The sequence below is a fragment of the Cygnus atratus genome, chromosome 2 (assembly GCF_013377495.2).
Source record: "Cygnus atratus isolate AKBS03 ecotype Queensland, Australia chromosome 2, CAtr_DNAZoo_HiC_assembly, whole genome shotgun sequence".
NCBI classification, from domain to species: Eukaryota; Metazoa; Chordata; class Aves; order Anseriformes; family Anatidae; genus Cygnus; species Cygnus atratus.
The window spans coordinates 97,230,107-97,244,887 of record NC_066363.1 but is presented as its reverse complement, the minus strand read 5'-3'; the positions used below and the strand labels follow the sequence as shown (position 1 = coordinate 97,244,887).

The 14,781-nt window shown below is 39.1% G+C and overlaps 1 protein-coding gene across 7 annotated transcripts in view; it reads left to right on the top strand.

The window, feature by feature from the left end:
* The window catches only part of CARMIL1 (capping protein regulator and myosin 1 linker 1), a 186,813-nt gene that overhangs the window by 68,722 nt on the left and 103,310 nt on the right, over window positions 1–14,781 (top strand). For all 7 annotated transcript variants that reach the window (XM_035550592.2, XM_035550589.2, XM_035550590.2 and 4 more), the window contains 4 exons: window positions 5,828–5,878; window positions 9,759–9,818; window positions 12,199–12,320; window positions 14,341–14,438. In XM_035550592.2, coding sequence (XP_035406485.1) covers window positions 5,828–5,878; window positions 9,759–9,818; window positions 12,199–12,320; window positions 14,341–14,438 — 331 coding nt within the window. The remainder of the gene's footprint in view (window positions 1–5,827; window positions 5,879–9,758; window positions 9,819–12,198; window positions 12,321–14,340; window positions 14,439–14,781) is intronic.

Below are 14,781 nucleotides of genomic sequence, written 5' to 3'. Positions count from 1 at the left end.
GAACAGCTCTCCAATAGCTTAGTAAGCATTTCTATTTAAATTGGTCTACTATAACTTAGCCTGAAAGGTAAATTTGAATGAGGCACTCCATTGTGCCATCTTGTGGTGTTCCCTGTCTTGTTCTGTAAGTTAGTTTGAAACATGCTTCACTTCTGAAACACAGTGGATTTGTTACCAGGAGTTCTGACATCTGACCCCACTTTTTTTCCTGTAAAAACCCATTTCAACTAACAACTGTTCTCCATCTTTGCTGTCCAGAAAATATGAACAGAAGGAAAACTGATGGGCCATAACAGAACAGCTTTGAGTTTTTAATGCAGTGCTACAGTAGTGAAGAGCGGTGAAGGTTTGTGCCCTGTACAGAGTGCCTGAGGTTTCCTTACCGACGGGCTGCTCTGGGGTATGTTTTGCACAGTTATTTGGGCAGCTACACAGGCATCAATGTTGTAGACAAACTGCGTGAGTATGTTCAACACAGCTGAGGTGGACTGAAGGAGGGAGAAATTGTGGTGTTTGCAAGTGAATGCTAAGAGGTAAATGTCAAGAACACATGCTCCGGATGTTCCCCAGCTCAGAAAAACCTCTCTAGTGCTGCTGGATAAATGAGTACATCCTTGGAACAAGAGCAAATAAGGTTTGTCAATGCTTTATCCTAGATGACACTTTAAAAGTAGCCAAACCCAAATGATGAGAGCCAAGTTTGGGCTTGGAGGACTCGGAGCACTGCAGGTGAAGGTGGTGCTGCCGACAGCCCTTGGGACAGCCTTGAGCTGAGCTGCTCTGCTGGAGCCAGCGCTCCAAAGAGGAACCCATTGCGGGCACAGGGAAACCATCCCTGAAGTAACACACGTGTTCCTGTAGAGCCTGAACTAGGCAGCCCTTCAGAAAGGCCTCCAGGACGTCTGCTAGCCTGTTCGTACAGGGAGACATGGTCCTTTTAGCAGAAATTACCTTGGTCGAAACTAGCTCAAATCTCTCTCAATCCCTCTGACACAGTGCTGGAAAGGGCCTTTTATCTGATCGAACTCCGGTCACTTCAGGATGGAGGCATTTACAAAGTCAGACATGCAGCACAGGAAATGAACAGGCCATCCTAGAGGGACCGAAAGAGACTGGATGGCCTAACACGTATTGATTCATCCATATATTAACAAAACAAAACGTATATTAGTGCTGCTGCTTTACTTCACGTTATTATGTATGCATTAGATATTGAACCAGTGGCGGTAATGGAGAGCTTCTGATAGAAATCATAGAGCAGCTAGTAAGCATGGAAACTGGAAAAATAATCACATCTGGAATAATTATGATAATGAATAATGACAAAAACAGGGATGGTGTAACTGCGAAGTATATAAAAAAGATTGACTGTCTTCTGGACTTCAAGGAATTCTCTAAATGATATATTTCTAAATAAGAAAGCCTGTCACAAATGCTTCTTTCATGAAGTAAATTGTGATGGAAGAGACTGAAGCAGTTTGAGGCAGACAAAATGGCAAATGTTAGGGGGAAAAGGATCTGAAGGCATCAGAGAGTGTATTTTAAAAGGTAAAACTACAACATTTGATCAGAAAATTAGAAAGTTTTTTTTAGATGTCTGTCAATCAGTTTTCAGCAAGAGAAAAGAAATTGGCTTTTATTTATTTACTTATTTATTTATTCATAAACATTTCAGCAAATGGCAGTTTCCAACCATGGGGTGAATGGGGTGATCATCACGCCCCTTCCCATGGCCAGTGAAGTGCTGGGGTTGTTTCATGTTGTTTTATTTCATCACAAAGCCGTGTATATGATCACTGTGTACATCATCATTGAGTTTTCCAGTACTCTTTATTCCAAGGCATTTTGAGAAGCCTAGTGGTTTTTAAAAGATTTGTTTCATTTGCTCAAGAATTTGAAACCACTTTAAATATAGATGAGGTTGCTGGAGTTGCTGTGGTCTGTCTGGCAAAACAGATGCATTAGAGCAAATAATGACCTTCCCAAGACTGATGGACTGGTAGTCTGCTGGGTTAACCCAGTGCAGCCCTGGTAATTAAACTTACAGTGCCAAAATATGGCTAGAATTTGTCAATAAATCTCAAGATGCATCTGTGTATTTGTTCTGTTGATGCACTCACTGAGGATCTGTGTTCAAACTGTATTTACTGAAGCAAATTATTTTTTCTGGTAAATAAAAGTTGACCTTGTAGGCCGTGAATCTCTGCAGAAATAATTTGCAGGATATGTTTTTGGTGAATGTTTCCAAATTAATTTTCAATTTTAACTTATTTGCTATACGTTTAGAGGTGGAGTGAGTGTCTCAGAGTTGAGAATGATAAAAACATTAAGAAATCATCAACTTTTGGGTATCTATGTGTGAGTAGGAGTCATTTAACATCCAAATAATAATCCTGCTTTGTGCTCAAAAAACGGCAGAGTAGGAAGACAGACTGAAGCGACTGCACACTAAATATACTTCTCCTTTATCGTCCCTTTCACGCAGCAGCAGCCTGGGTATGCTTGCTTGCTTCGATCCCTGTCACATCAGTCACTTACAAGTCTTTGGGCACACAGGTGTGTTAGAGAATGAGTCTTTACACCGCGTATGTTTATATTTTGACAAGATCTTTTAACTTTATTAATGATTGAATACCACTTGTGAGCAAGCAATATGGTTATGGGGGAATGGGGTCGCAGCTTGGTGAGCCGAACATGTGAATGTTTCCTTATCTGAAGGAAAAGGAGATTAAACACCGTGCCTGGCCAATGCTTCTGGCACAGCCTAAGCAAGGGCATGCTTTGTGCTGCTGCTGGATAAGTGTTCCTCTGAGTGACTGTTTTTTGACGTGACTTTGACCAAGACGCTCTTTCTTTTGTAATTAAGGTGCCTCAAATGCCAAATAAGCATAATGGTAGCAGAATCCTCTTAGTAAAATGCTTGAGAACTGCTGGAGAGTAGCTAGGGGCTACCTATTGCTTTTTATTTTCTTTATGGGAAGAAATTAAAAACTCCAGGAAATCTAGAATCTAGCTATTCATAAAACCCAGCGCCGCTGGATACTTCGGAAAGCCCTAGACAATTATGCAATTAAGCACACATTCATTATTCATGTTAGAGGAATGCACGGAGACCTGGGACTTCGTTCGCAAAATAACTCTGTGCTTCGACGGGGACGTGAACAGTGAGTGTGAAAACACCTCCGGTGCCTCTGCATTTGGCGCCAGCATTGCATTTCACAGAGTGGGAAGAGGGGGCGATGCGTTCTTGTAAGTAGTCCACAATATGTGTTGTGTTGCCCTTGCAAGCAGTATCGATATTGCAGAGCCCTACTCACAGAGAAAGGGGCGAGCCGGGATCTTGATAGTCTCTATTTGTTTGTGCCCTGCAGCCGGATCAAGGAGAAAGAGGGCACCAAAACCTGGTAATGTTTCTCAGCTTATCAAAAGAGCCTCAAGCGGCTTTGGGGTAGAGGCTACTGTGTTTCCAAACATGAACAAACATGTTGATGTTAAAATGCAGATGTTGCATAAAATTGTGAAAAAAAGACGGAAGAAAGAGAAAGCAGTGAACTAATGCTGATCCTGTCAAAGGTCAGTATACATATTCATGGCTTTTAGCAGCTGAAATTGTGATAAATGCCAGGCCTCCTCTTGGTCAATTCTACCATTTTTGAAAGAAGCCTGGTGCTGCCGTTGTCAAAATGGGACGTTAATTTTGCAGTACTAGTTGACCTTGTCTCTGATTGGCCTCATGCAAAAATCAAACTCTTACTTGCTTCTGACAGTCCCAAGCATGAAAACTGTAGAAATCTCAGTGTTACTGCATGAAAGGGCTCAGGCTGCTTTTGTACAGTTTTATTGCTCAAGAATTGTTTATGGGATGAATAAGGGGCATCATCCTACAGCTGTTCTCTGTGTGTAAATACATCTTCTTAAGGCAAATAGGTGCTTGGCTTTGGCAGGATCACTGCGGGAGTCTCAGTGCATCCAATACATGGGGATGCGCTGACGTATGCTCTGTTGGAACATCCTTTTCCAACATTAACCGTATTACAGCCTTCTGGTTACCTGGTTTGCATTTACCTCTGCTACTTGGGCTGATCACATTTATTGTAATCATGTTAAAGGGAGCCTTTCTAAGCAGCACTATCTAACACAAGGGTGTGACTGAGGGTTTCATCCTTCCCAGAGATACCCAGGAGCGTTGCATGCAAATACTGTGGGCAGCTGTCCTTAGGAAGGGCAGTGAAAGAGTGGAAGGACTCCAGGTTTTATCCTGTGAGACCTTTCCCCATCTTTTGTGTGCCGGATTGTGGAAGGAGTGCTCGTGATCGTGCAGCTTGAACGTGAGCAGGACAGAATTTTTCTCTCCCCATAGTGAGTGCAAGCGGATGAGGCCGGTCTGTCTGGTAGGGTCGGGATGCTTCAACACCCTGGGTTGCAGCAGAGGAGTGCCAGACAGCAAAATGGGACTTTAGGTGGTGGATGGGTGTTGCAGGAGGTAAGGATTACTCTTCCACAGCAGTGTGGCCATAACTTAGTGGTAACTGGAGCACTGTCTCTGTTCACTCCAGCTCTGAGAGATTCTGCTAACATCAAACATTAGTATGTGGTGGTGTTCGTGCTCTTAGGTTTTAGCAAGATATGGTATGTTACTGTAAAAAAAAAAAAAAAGATGCTGGGTTCTAGATGTAAAATCCACCAGGAGCCGATGTGAACAATACAAAGCACGCAGGCTCCCTTGCTTACCTCCAGGTTTCACCCTGCCTTTCACACCAGCAGCATTGACCCGTCCCTGCTGCACTGCTCGTGCCATGTTGCCACCCTGCTGTCATCTGCTGGCACCATTTCCTGCTGTAATGCAGGTTAGCTGAGATACAGAGGTTCAAATCCAAACTTCAAAGCGTCTAAAGCATGTTAGGAGCTGGGTGCTGAGTGGGACGTGTTGTGTTAACCTCCGTGTACGGAGAGAAATGTTTATCTAGCACGACTGGACGTAGCAGGTCCCAGCTCTGTGGAAACCTCTGCATGTGCTGTGGGGTTTTCATCTTCTGCATGTTTGAATCTAGATTTGAAAATTGGGTCTTTGATTTTTTTTTTGGCTGGAAAAAATGTAGGCGACAATAACTAGTTCCATAGGTGGGTAAATCAGAAGCTGTGCTGTGGTTTTGCAAAGTGATTCATTGCTCTTGCAAGGCTTTAGATCTGTGCATGGAAATTGAAGTGGTACTTCTATATATCATTATATTTCGATTGGCAATAACTTCTAAAATATTTCAGTCTCATTGTGTTTTCTCCCCAGAGTCACTGTTCTCACTAATCTAATCGCGTTTTTCCATTGTCCTTGCCAGAGAAGAAATGCAGTTGGTGTCACCGAGAAATCTTTGTGTTGTTATTCTAGAAATGCACTCTGTGTATCCAAAGGAAAATATTTGCGTATAGTCTCTTATATTACTAACATCGTGTTTATGTTGCATATTTTGGTCACATTTAAGTGCACCACGGTTCCTGATAGGACTTCTTATCCTTGCTTCTTTTTAAAATATCACTAAGATTGCTATTAGATGTCCTCGAGAGACTGATTAAATAAATTTCTTCTAGTTTGATGCTATACTAACTAGTTGGTAGATGACCAGATTGCAGCAGTCTATTTGCTCAGCTGTACTGGATCGGAGCCCAGTTTTGCTTCCTTCAGTGTATGACAGCAAAGGGAATAGTCGCTAACTCCACTCGAGGCTTTTTCCCTCTGGTTTAAGGATTTTCCTAGAAGAGATTCTTCAATAATATTACTGATAAATGAAGTATTTCTTACAAATTCTGCTTTTTTTTTTTTTTTTTTTAACAGATTTTGGCATCATGTCGGGCATTTCTTTTAACATCTCGGATTCCCACCAAGGTAAAGCTACTGTGTTTCTTTTCTACAACTATTGTGTGGTTTTAGATATAAATGTAAGTTGCATAAACTTAGCATATTTGAGTTACATTGTGCACATGTTTAAAAATATAATAAGGAATGTTGTTACGGTGCATGGTGTTAAATTTGTTAGAATGATGCTTCCATTTATGTCTGTCCTAAATGAGTTGTCAGTTTACGTAAACGTTTTTAGAGGAATTTTAACTTCTAGAAATGCAGGTGGGTGAAGTATTAGGCTGGAAACGTCAACTTGATGAAATGAGATATGAGTCTGATGACCTTTGTAGTGCTACAGTTTCAAACAAGCTGATTGGCATTATGCCCTGTAGAGTTTCTAATGTCAAATAGAAATATAGTTGATTTGGAGACAGAAATTATGTTGAGTTTTACTAAATTCCCCTGTTTTCTAATGATTTCTGTGGAGATGGCAGTTCACTTTGAAAAGCATCTTTATAATTGTCCTTACCAAAGCCGCTGAATTATTATTATTCCTAGAAGAATTTGTAATGATTGTTGTAGCAGTGAGAGAAAATTTCCACGTGAATGAAAATGACTGATGTGGAAGATCATCACTTTTCCAGCTTGGAATTGGTGAATGTGAATTCGACACACATTCCATGTTGTGTTTCACATGTGTATAAAGGTGTGTTACACACGTGTGTGCATAAGTATGTGTATACGTAGATATGCTTTATAGAAATAACTGGATCAATAAATGGAAAGATTGACGTAAGATTTTAAATTATGGTCACTGGTATGTGTGATGACCCTTACCTATAATTTGAAGATTCTGACTGACAGATCGGATACCTCTAGCTTGAATTTCTGCTGAAGTTTATTTCCCTTTCTTGATCACCCTGTCCCTGTGGCACAGATGTCTGTTGGCTTTGGGGTTGCAGTGGTTTACAGCCTGGTTTTAAAACATAATTTGGTGACAGGTTGCACGGAAACAGACCTTGTTAAATAACCCATAGCAAAGCCATTGTAATTCAGCACAAAGCCATTGAAGGCTTGGACTTGATATGCTAAGAAATAGCTGTGCTTCCAGTTTAGCATCACAGGTGCCTCTCAAAACGCCTTTTTTTTTTTTTTTTTAATGGAGTTACTTAGTTGAAAAACTTCATTCTGTTCTCATGGAAATCTAGAATACGTACTAACAAAATTGTGACTTTAGTGATTACAAATGGAAGAAAGATGATCAGAAGAAACTGTTCCTGATCCTATGTCAAAATTCAACAAGTATATCTCAATGATTATTAGGATGGTTGAAAATATTTTTCTTTTATAGAAGGACTAACCAAACTCACTGAATTTTCTAAAGTCTGCCATATACTCGGAAGCATCAGCAGTTTTCTGAGCCTGAGAGCTTCCTTACAACTAGCACATGGTCACTCCTAGCAAGACAGCTGAGAACATACAGCAAAGATGCTTTATTCCTCCAGGGCACTCTCACAAAGTTGAGTGCACTCAGAGATGGTGGATTTGGAGTGACTTACTACTACATCAGATTGCAAGCTTTACCTTTCTTTAAACACCGCTGTTGAGCCCTCGCTTTAATCTACTAAGCAAGGATGAAAGTTTAAAGGGATAAAGGTTGGCTAAGTGAAATATCCACTTAATGAATATCCTTAGAGCACGGATATTACTATGGTCAGCTCATAACTTTATGCTGCGGTCCAATCAGTTCTTTTCCACTAATCTAGATAGGTTGATAGAAAAGGAAGTGCAGTCCTTAAAGCTTCCTAATTCTTGCTATAGTCTATATAAAACATAGTTGCAACATTATTGAAAGTCGAATGTGTCATCCGGCCTACAGATAAGTGTGTGAAGTACTTGCGGGAATGTAATTGTTTGCAAACATGTTTCTAGTGCCAGTTTTCAGTACCTTATGATTGAAAAAATTGAAAGCTGTGAAATCAGCTGTCTTGGTAACTACAGGGTCTCTAAATGAGACACACTTTTAAAAGGAGTCTTTAGAACATAATTTTAGGTAATACATAAGATTATGAATTGTGAAATTCTGTAAAAATGATTTCATAGTTTCAGGTAGATGTGTTCTGTGTTTTACTTCAAAGCAAGGACTATAAATCCATGTGTTTAAGTAGAAAAATGAACTGAAACTTAAGTATAGAGATGTGGCCATACTTTCTTGTATTTGCTAATTCTAGTTGAAAGGACTTGCAGAATGCATTCTTGTGTCTGGATCTGTGTAAACTTCTCTCAGGGGTAGAAGCATATTTTTGATTGTGTGTATGTATGCATATGTTTGCACATTAGCAAAAGCAGAACCCTCAATCTGGTAAGTAAATAATTTGCAAATATGAAGGATTTCAATCACAGAGACTTTTTCCTAACATTTCATTTCAATTTTGGGAAATAAATGTCAAATAGTCTCCTGTTTAATTGCTTAATTTAATTAGCACTGGAGAAAAAGAGACTTTTAACTCTATATGTGTAGTCTGGCTTACACAAATAACAAGCAAGAGCTTCTATGGATTTTATTTAATTATTTTCTGGTCAGAATGAAATGCATGGGGCTGTGTGCTGTCATCAGGAAAAAATGCCAGTCCTACTTGGGAAATCAGGAACCAATGAGGCTTGAGGAGAAGTGGATGTCTTACTCTTGCAAAAATGCAACACACTGGTGTGGGCAAGGAGAAGATGCTTTCATTGCTTCTGTCTCACGTGCCTCAATTCTTCGATAATGAGCCTATGTGGATACTTGCTTAATAACAATGTTTTATTAACGTCACGTTTGGAAACTGATTTGTGTTTGCCATCTTTGTGCAGGGGCATTCTTTAGACTTACATTTGGTTACTGAACGCTTCAGGAGTGTTTCAGGATTTTTTTCAAAGATTGCCACCAATGTAGAGGTAGAATAACATGGTGTTTGCTGGTTAGCCTGCAAGCACGCTGGTTGTGAATCTAGGATAAGATAAAGTATGAGAGACTTCATATATACAATTCAAACAGGCTGCACAATCACAATGATTTTGATGATAAATAAAAGGAAATGACCATGCTAATGACTTACCCTGTGGTTCTGATTCACTCCAAGAGATTTGTTTCATTCTGCATATCTGAGCTGTCAACATGTTTGTCCATGTGGCTGTGTACTTAGAACTTGGCAAACTCCCCATAGCCTTAGATTAGTCCTCAGAGCAGAGAGTTTTCCTGCCTCTACCTCTTCTAAAGGTCCATTTGGATTAAATATCTTCACTGTTCTTCCCTGCCTATCCTGAATGTTGTCCGGATAACCCAGTCAGGAAAAGCTAATGTACTATTTCCTGTCAAACTTATAGACATGCTAAGATAGTCTTGAGCATTTCTACTTTTATAATTATATATATGTATATAGTAGATATATATCTTTTAATATGTATATATAAATAGTGTACATATGTCCCTTCAGCTTCTACACAGTAAAATTTTCACATCTGTGCTCAGTGTAACTAATGAAAGAGTAATATGTGATACTGTTAACTATTCTACTTCATGATTATTCAGTCACAAGAATACTCATCATTAGGATATTGTATAAACAATGATGCCCTTTAAAGTAAAGTTTTGTCATAAAACTTGTTAAAAGTTTTATGTACAAAGTTTTATGTAAAACGTTTCATGTAAAGAGTGCTCATAGCTTGCAGTAAAATGCTCAATGCAATATCCTTGTAACCTTTAATTGAACCTGCAACAAGCAAATGTGTTCTCTAAGTACAAAATGTGATCAGATATTAATAAGTATTTAACGTCAATTATAGAAAACAACGTAAAAAAACAGTAGCCTCACTCAATCATTTTTAACCTTTTAAAAATCAGACAGTGTTTGTACTAATGTGGCATTTTCTTTTTTGACTGCAGTTAGAACTAACTTTCAGCTACTTGGAAATCCAAGGAGTAACTTCCTGTAAACCTGGTCAGGTGAGTGTTTTCAGACTTAAGAGAAATCAGGCTGTGACACACTGATACGTGTTACCACCAGCAATATTCTAGATAAAAAGGCACTTGTTTGCTCATTGCTAAATCTGTTCCAGTCAAGGAGGTAGTGCACTAACATGTAGGTGTCCCCATCTGGTGAGCATGTTGTACATTTGAATTCTTGGGTTCGTGCTGATAGTAAAGTTTGACAATAGAGATAAGAATTTAAAGAGTCAATTTTGGGAACCTGTTGCACAGGTGGGATAAGAAATACTGTTTTTTCATAGCTCAGTTGAAGCAGAACAAGTTTTAATTTGTTTCGTAAGTGCATATTTTTTCTCAGAGATAATAAAACAGTGGTGGCTGGTATTACAGTCATCACTTGGATGATTATAAGTTTTCAAGTTTGAAAGACTTTTGTGGTGTATACCATTATGGTGAAACCAAATGCTACTGCATACATTGCAGACAGACTTCTCTTGTCACTTACTCTATAAAGCACTCTGTATATAACACAAAATATGTTTGGCAGCAGGTAATGTGCCCCCAAAAAAGTGAATGTCAGAGAAGGTGACGGGAAGAAAAACACTTAATACATTGCTCATTCATAAGATGAACATGTTGATAAGATTTGAAGTCCAATTTTATCAAAGTCTTCATGTGGTTCATGTGTATTTGGCTTCTTTTTTTTTTTTTTTTTTTTTTTTTCAGAAATAGGAGCATCTGGCACTTTATTTGAACTCTGAAAAGTTCTCTTTGTATTTAACATATCGTATTTTTAACATGGCTTTTGAAGCCTTCTGTAAAGGGGAAACAAACAAGTCTACGTTTACTTTTTTGATAGGGAGACATTTAGTAAACTCTGTGTTTGGTTTTGTGACCTTATTTATTTCAGGTAATAAAATGCCATGGTAGCTAATGCTAATTATCGTTAGTCGCATAGAAGATCATTGCTGTAGCAGGGTTTATGAGGGAAAGTCCTGATTTTCAGCAGCTTCATTTAGCATACCGTTTTCCTAAAATAACTTTTAAAGTTTACATGTTTACATCCGCTTGTGTTATAAACATGTAAGGCATATAGCTGAAGGCAGGTGGAATCGCTGGTTATTCCTTGTGGGGCAAATGTTGGTGTTGCAATTTTTCTGCAAGAAGCACGTTATCTTTGTGATGTCTGAAGGACTTAATCTCATGCTAGGCATCTCACAGAAGGCTTCCAAGTAAAAGATAACAAATAGACAGAGTGATGTAGGAAGCAGTGTAGTAATATTGGTGGTGATGAAAAACAGTAGGAGGTTGCCCACTTGTTCATCTTTGAAGAGTGACAGCAACTCTCTGAAAGGAGTTGAATTAGTGGCAAATGGTGTGACAATTCTCCTTGTGCTTTTGGGATAAAGCAGCCTCTTCTAGAGTTAACCCGGTGCTGACCCTAGACGTGAACTGAGAACTGAAAGTGCTCCAAGTACCAGTTTCAATTAAAAAATAATAATTTCTGTTGCATATTGTGCAATGTCCCCATTAGGATTAAGACAGAAATGTACAGAGACAATGCTAATGTTAGGAGCAGGCTTCTTATTTTGTATACGCTGTACCTAACCTAAAAGTGTTTGACTTGGATTTGTTGGCTGTGCTAAATATACACATTGGAGAAGACAGAAGTATTACATGGCTTCCTGTGACACGGCCAAAAGCAGCAGCAGACCTGATGAGTCAGTCATACAGCAATCCAGTTGTATTCTGAACACTCATATATATGTATATATATGTGTGTGTGTGTATAAATAAATAAATATATATGTATATGGCAGAGAAGGGTAGCAGAAGGCTTTATTTCTTCCCCTAGTTGAAGCACGTATTCCCCAGACAGGGGGCCCGCTAAGTTTGCTGAATTGCTGCATCCTTTGAACTGGGACATTGTATTACCCTAACATTTTCTTAAACAGCGCAGATCAAAGCATTAGAGCTTTTCCAGAGAATTGCAGCTGTTAAAGACTTTCCCTTTTTGCTCAAGGAAGCAGGTCCTGTTTGTTCAATAGTTTCCTGTCAGGCTGCGCTCACTTCTCCTGGTGTTCTGGGATGTGGTTCAAAACAGGACAATACCGTGAAAAGTTCTTGGTTTTGGAAGTGCTAACTGAGGTCGAGATCCTTGGAAGCATTTATTCCCGTGGGAAGCAGGGCACTTTTAGGAAAAGCAAAGTTCGAGTACGCAGTTCTTGTACATGCAAGAAGCTCAGAACCTCTGCCTGGAACACCGTCATGTCGTGTATTACAGAATAACAGATCCTTGCATGCAAAGCATTCAGCTGGCATTCAAAATGCTGTCCTTTTTCGATGGATATGAATTAGATGACACCCAGTTCCTGCCCTCATGCCCTCTTGTTTACAGCTGATTATGGAAACTGAGAAATGCAGCATCTCCATGAAGATGGCGACCTCGGAGGATGTGAACGAGGTGCTGGCACACATCGGAACCTGCCTCAGGAAGATATTCCCTGGACTCTCTCCAGTGTAAGTGTCTTGTAGGCCAACTGTAGCATGAGCAGATTGTGTGTAAGGGTGACAAGCCACTGCCTTTTGTCCTTGCATCAGAAATGCCCTGAGGGTACAAGAAACACCTTGAGGCAAGTGCTAAGTCTTTATTAGGCCTTTTGAGGTATATGGAAGAGCTGTGAGACAGTGCAGACGATAGCTCAGGGATGCTCTGTAGGGCCAAAAGAGCCTTTAGTTTGATGGGTTAATACAGGTAGTTAAGAGTCAAAAGTTTTTATTTTACCTTACATTGTCTGTCCAACCTCAGACAACTTAGGTTGTAGCTTTTTGTTTGAGTGTATTCCTGTATTCCTTTCCCTATAACCAGTTGTGATATTCAGTGGGTTTTGCTTTTTGTTGTTTTTTTTTTTCTCCCCAGAGGTAAATCTGAGTTGGAAGTAGAGCAAGAGGTTCTGTTTACTTTGAATTTTGTGAAATGATTTGCAGGGTTGGGAGTCTTGCACTTCAACACCAAGCCTTGGACATTGTTATATACTCTCTGTGGAATAACTGGCTCCTTGGATCATATATCTGATTTTCTAGCTTTTTTTTTTTTTTTTTTGCCTTTCTTCTTTCTGCATTGTTTTCACATTTTTTTCTTGTATTTGTGCTCTCCTCTGCCTCTGAATTTTATTATATTGCAGCAATTCTCTTTAGTTTTCCTTCATTTTATTTTCTTCTCTCTACCCTTGCCTCATCTTCATCCCTGTCTACAAGATAAAGCAGCTCTACTATTATTCTCTTCAGCTCCTGGTTGTTAGCAATATTAGAGAAAATGGACCGTGTAAGAGTCTTCCAGGATGCATTTATTTTTGAGTGAAATTTTGTAACAGACATTAAATGTACGTGGTCAGGCTAAATTTACATGTTTTATTTGGGGTGTATGTCTTTATTATTCACCTTTACTTTAGGTGAAGTAGGAATTTTAAATTCATAAACTCTAGCTGGTGGCTCTTTTTTATTTCCACTTTATCTCTGTGGCAGTATTTTTAACTGCTCTAATGGAGATGGAGATCTTCCTTCAAAAAGCATACATACAAGTGAATATTTGTGAGCAGAGTTGCCATAAAACCGCAGTAATTATGTGAGAAATGTAAGCAAAAGGAGCAGAATGAAGAAGGCCGCAAGGCTGTGCATGTTTTTGTCAGCATTTGTGAAGGCCTTGAGCTGTATACATGTTTTTTCTGGGCTTTCTGGAGAACATTGCTGGGGCATTTTTTTATAGCAGTATATAGATTGCTTGGTTCCTAGGAAAGAAATCAAATTTCTTACTCTTTTCTCAAATGGCATAACTTTCCAAAATGAGGATGTTGGAGTTATGTAGGTGTTATAAGATGGGAACAGGCAACAAGGAGGAAAGAGGTTTCTCCTATGAATATCTATTATTAATTTTTTCTTCTGTTTTATGGAATTCTGGAATCTGAGACTGTTCTGTCATTCAGAAGAGCAGATATTTTAAATTTTTAAAACCAAGTAAAGTGTGTTTTTGTGTAGAAGAGGAAGAACACTAAAAATTACAACAATTAGAGCTAGGAGTGCAGCTTAGAGGCCACGTGTAGGTAGCTACTCAGTGAGCTCTGTAGCTCTTCACACCATGAGGCTTTCACTGCATAAAAGCATTTGGGTAGATGGCAGTAGTTTCAGGGTAGCCAGTAATACCATGTCTTCCTCCTATTTTAGGCATCTTCGTCATAGTCGGGGGGCACAAGTCTAGTTAGCTTGAGTGATCCTGTCACAGAAAAGGGCTCAGTTGTTCCAGAAGTCAGAGTTAATTCTTGGAAAGAAAGAAGAGACAAATAAATGTTACTCCTGCTACTTGCATCACGATATGTTTGACTTTTAGGCAGAGAATTGAGTTGTATTAAAGATGGTAAGACTTATACACAGGAACTGGAAATTTAAAACCATACTTGAAATAAATGAGATTGGTGGGTGCATATAGTGATACAGGTTTAAAAATATTTTAAAGTCATGAATACTTTTTCCCTTTTGCTTTCAGGAGGATTATGAAAAAAGTAACTATGGAGCCTTCAGAAAGACTGACTAATCTCCAGGCCCTGTGGGACAGTCAGACAGTGGCAGAACTTGGACCTTGTGGTGAGAATGAATTTAGAGGCTCAAATATAAAAAGGTTGGAATTGCAGTGTCAGGAAGTCTAATTCTATTTCTGGCAGAAGCTTGTAAAGGTGTAATTAGTTTTAAGGTGTAATTAGTATGGAGCAGACTTCTGATTGGTAGGTGAAAGAACTATCTTAAGCTTTCTTGCAACCTGCCGGGTGTTACAAAGATAGGATGGTTTCAGTTTCTTTCAGCAGCACGATGGACACACTTCTGAGAGAAAAAGAGAGTGAGTTTTGAAAGTCTGGGTGTATCTTTAATACTAAGTATTAAAATATACTTTTAGATGTCTTTTTGTTTGTTTTACGATTATGTTAAATAC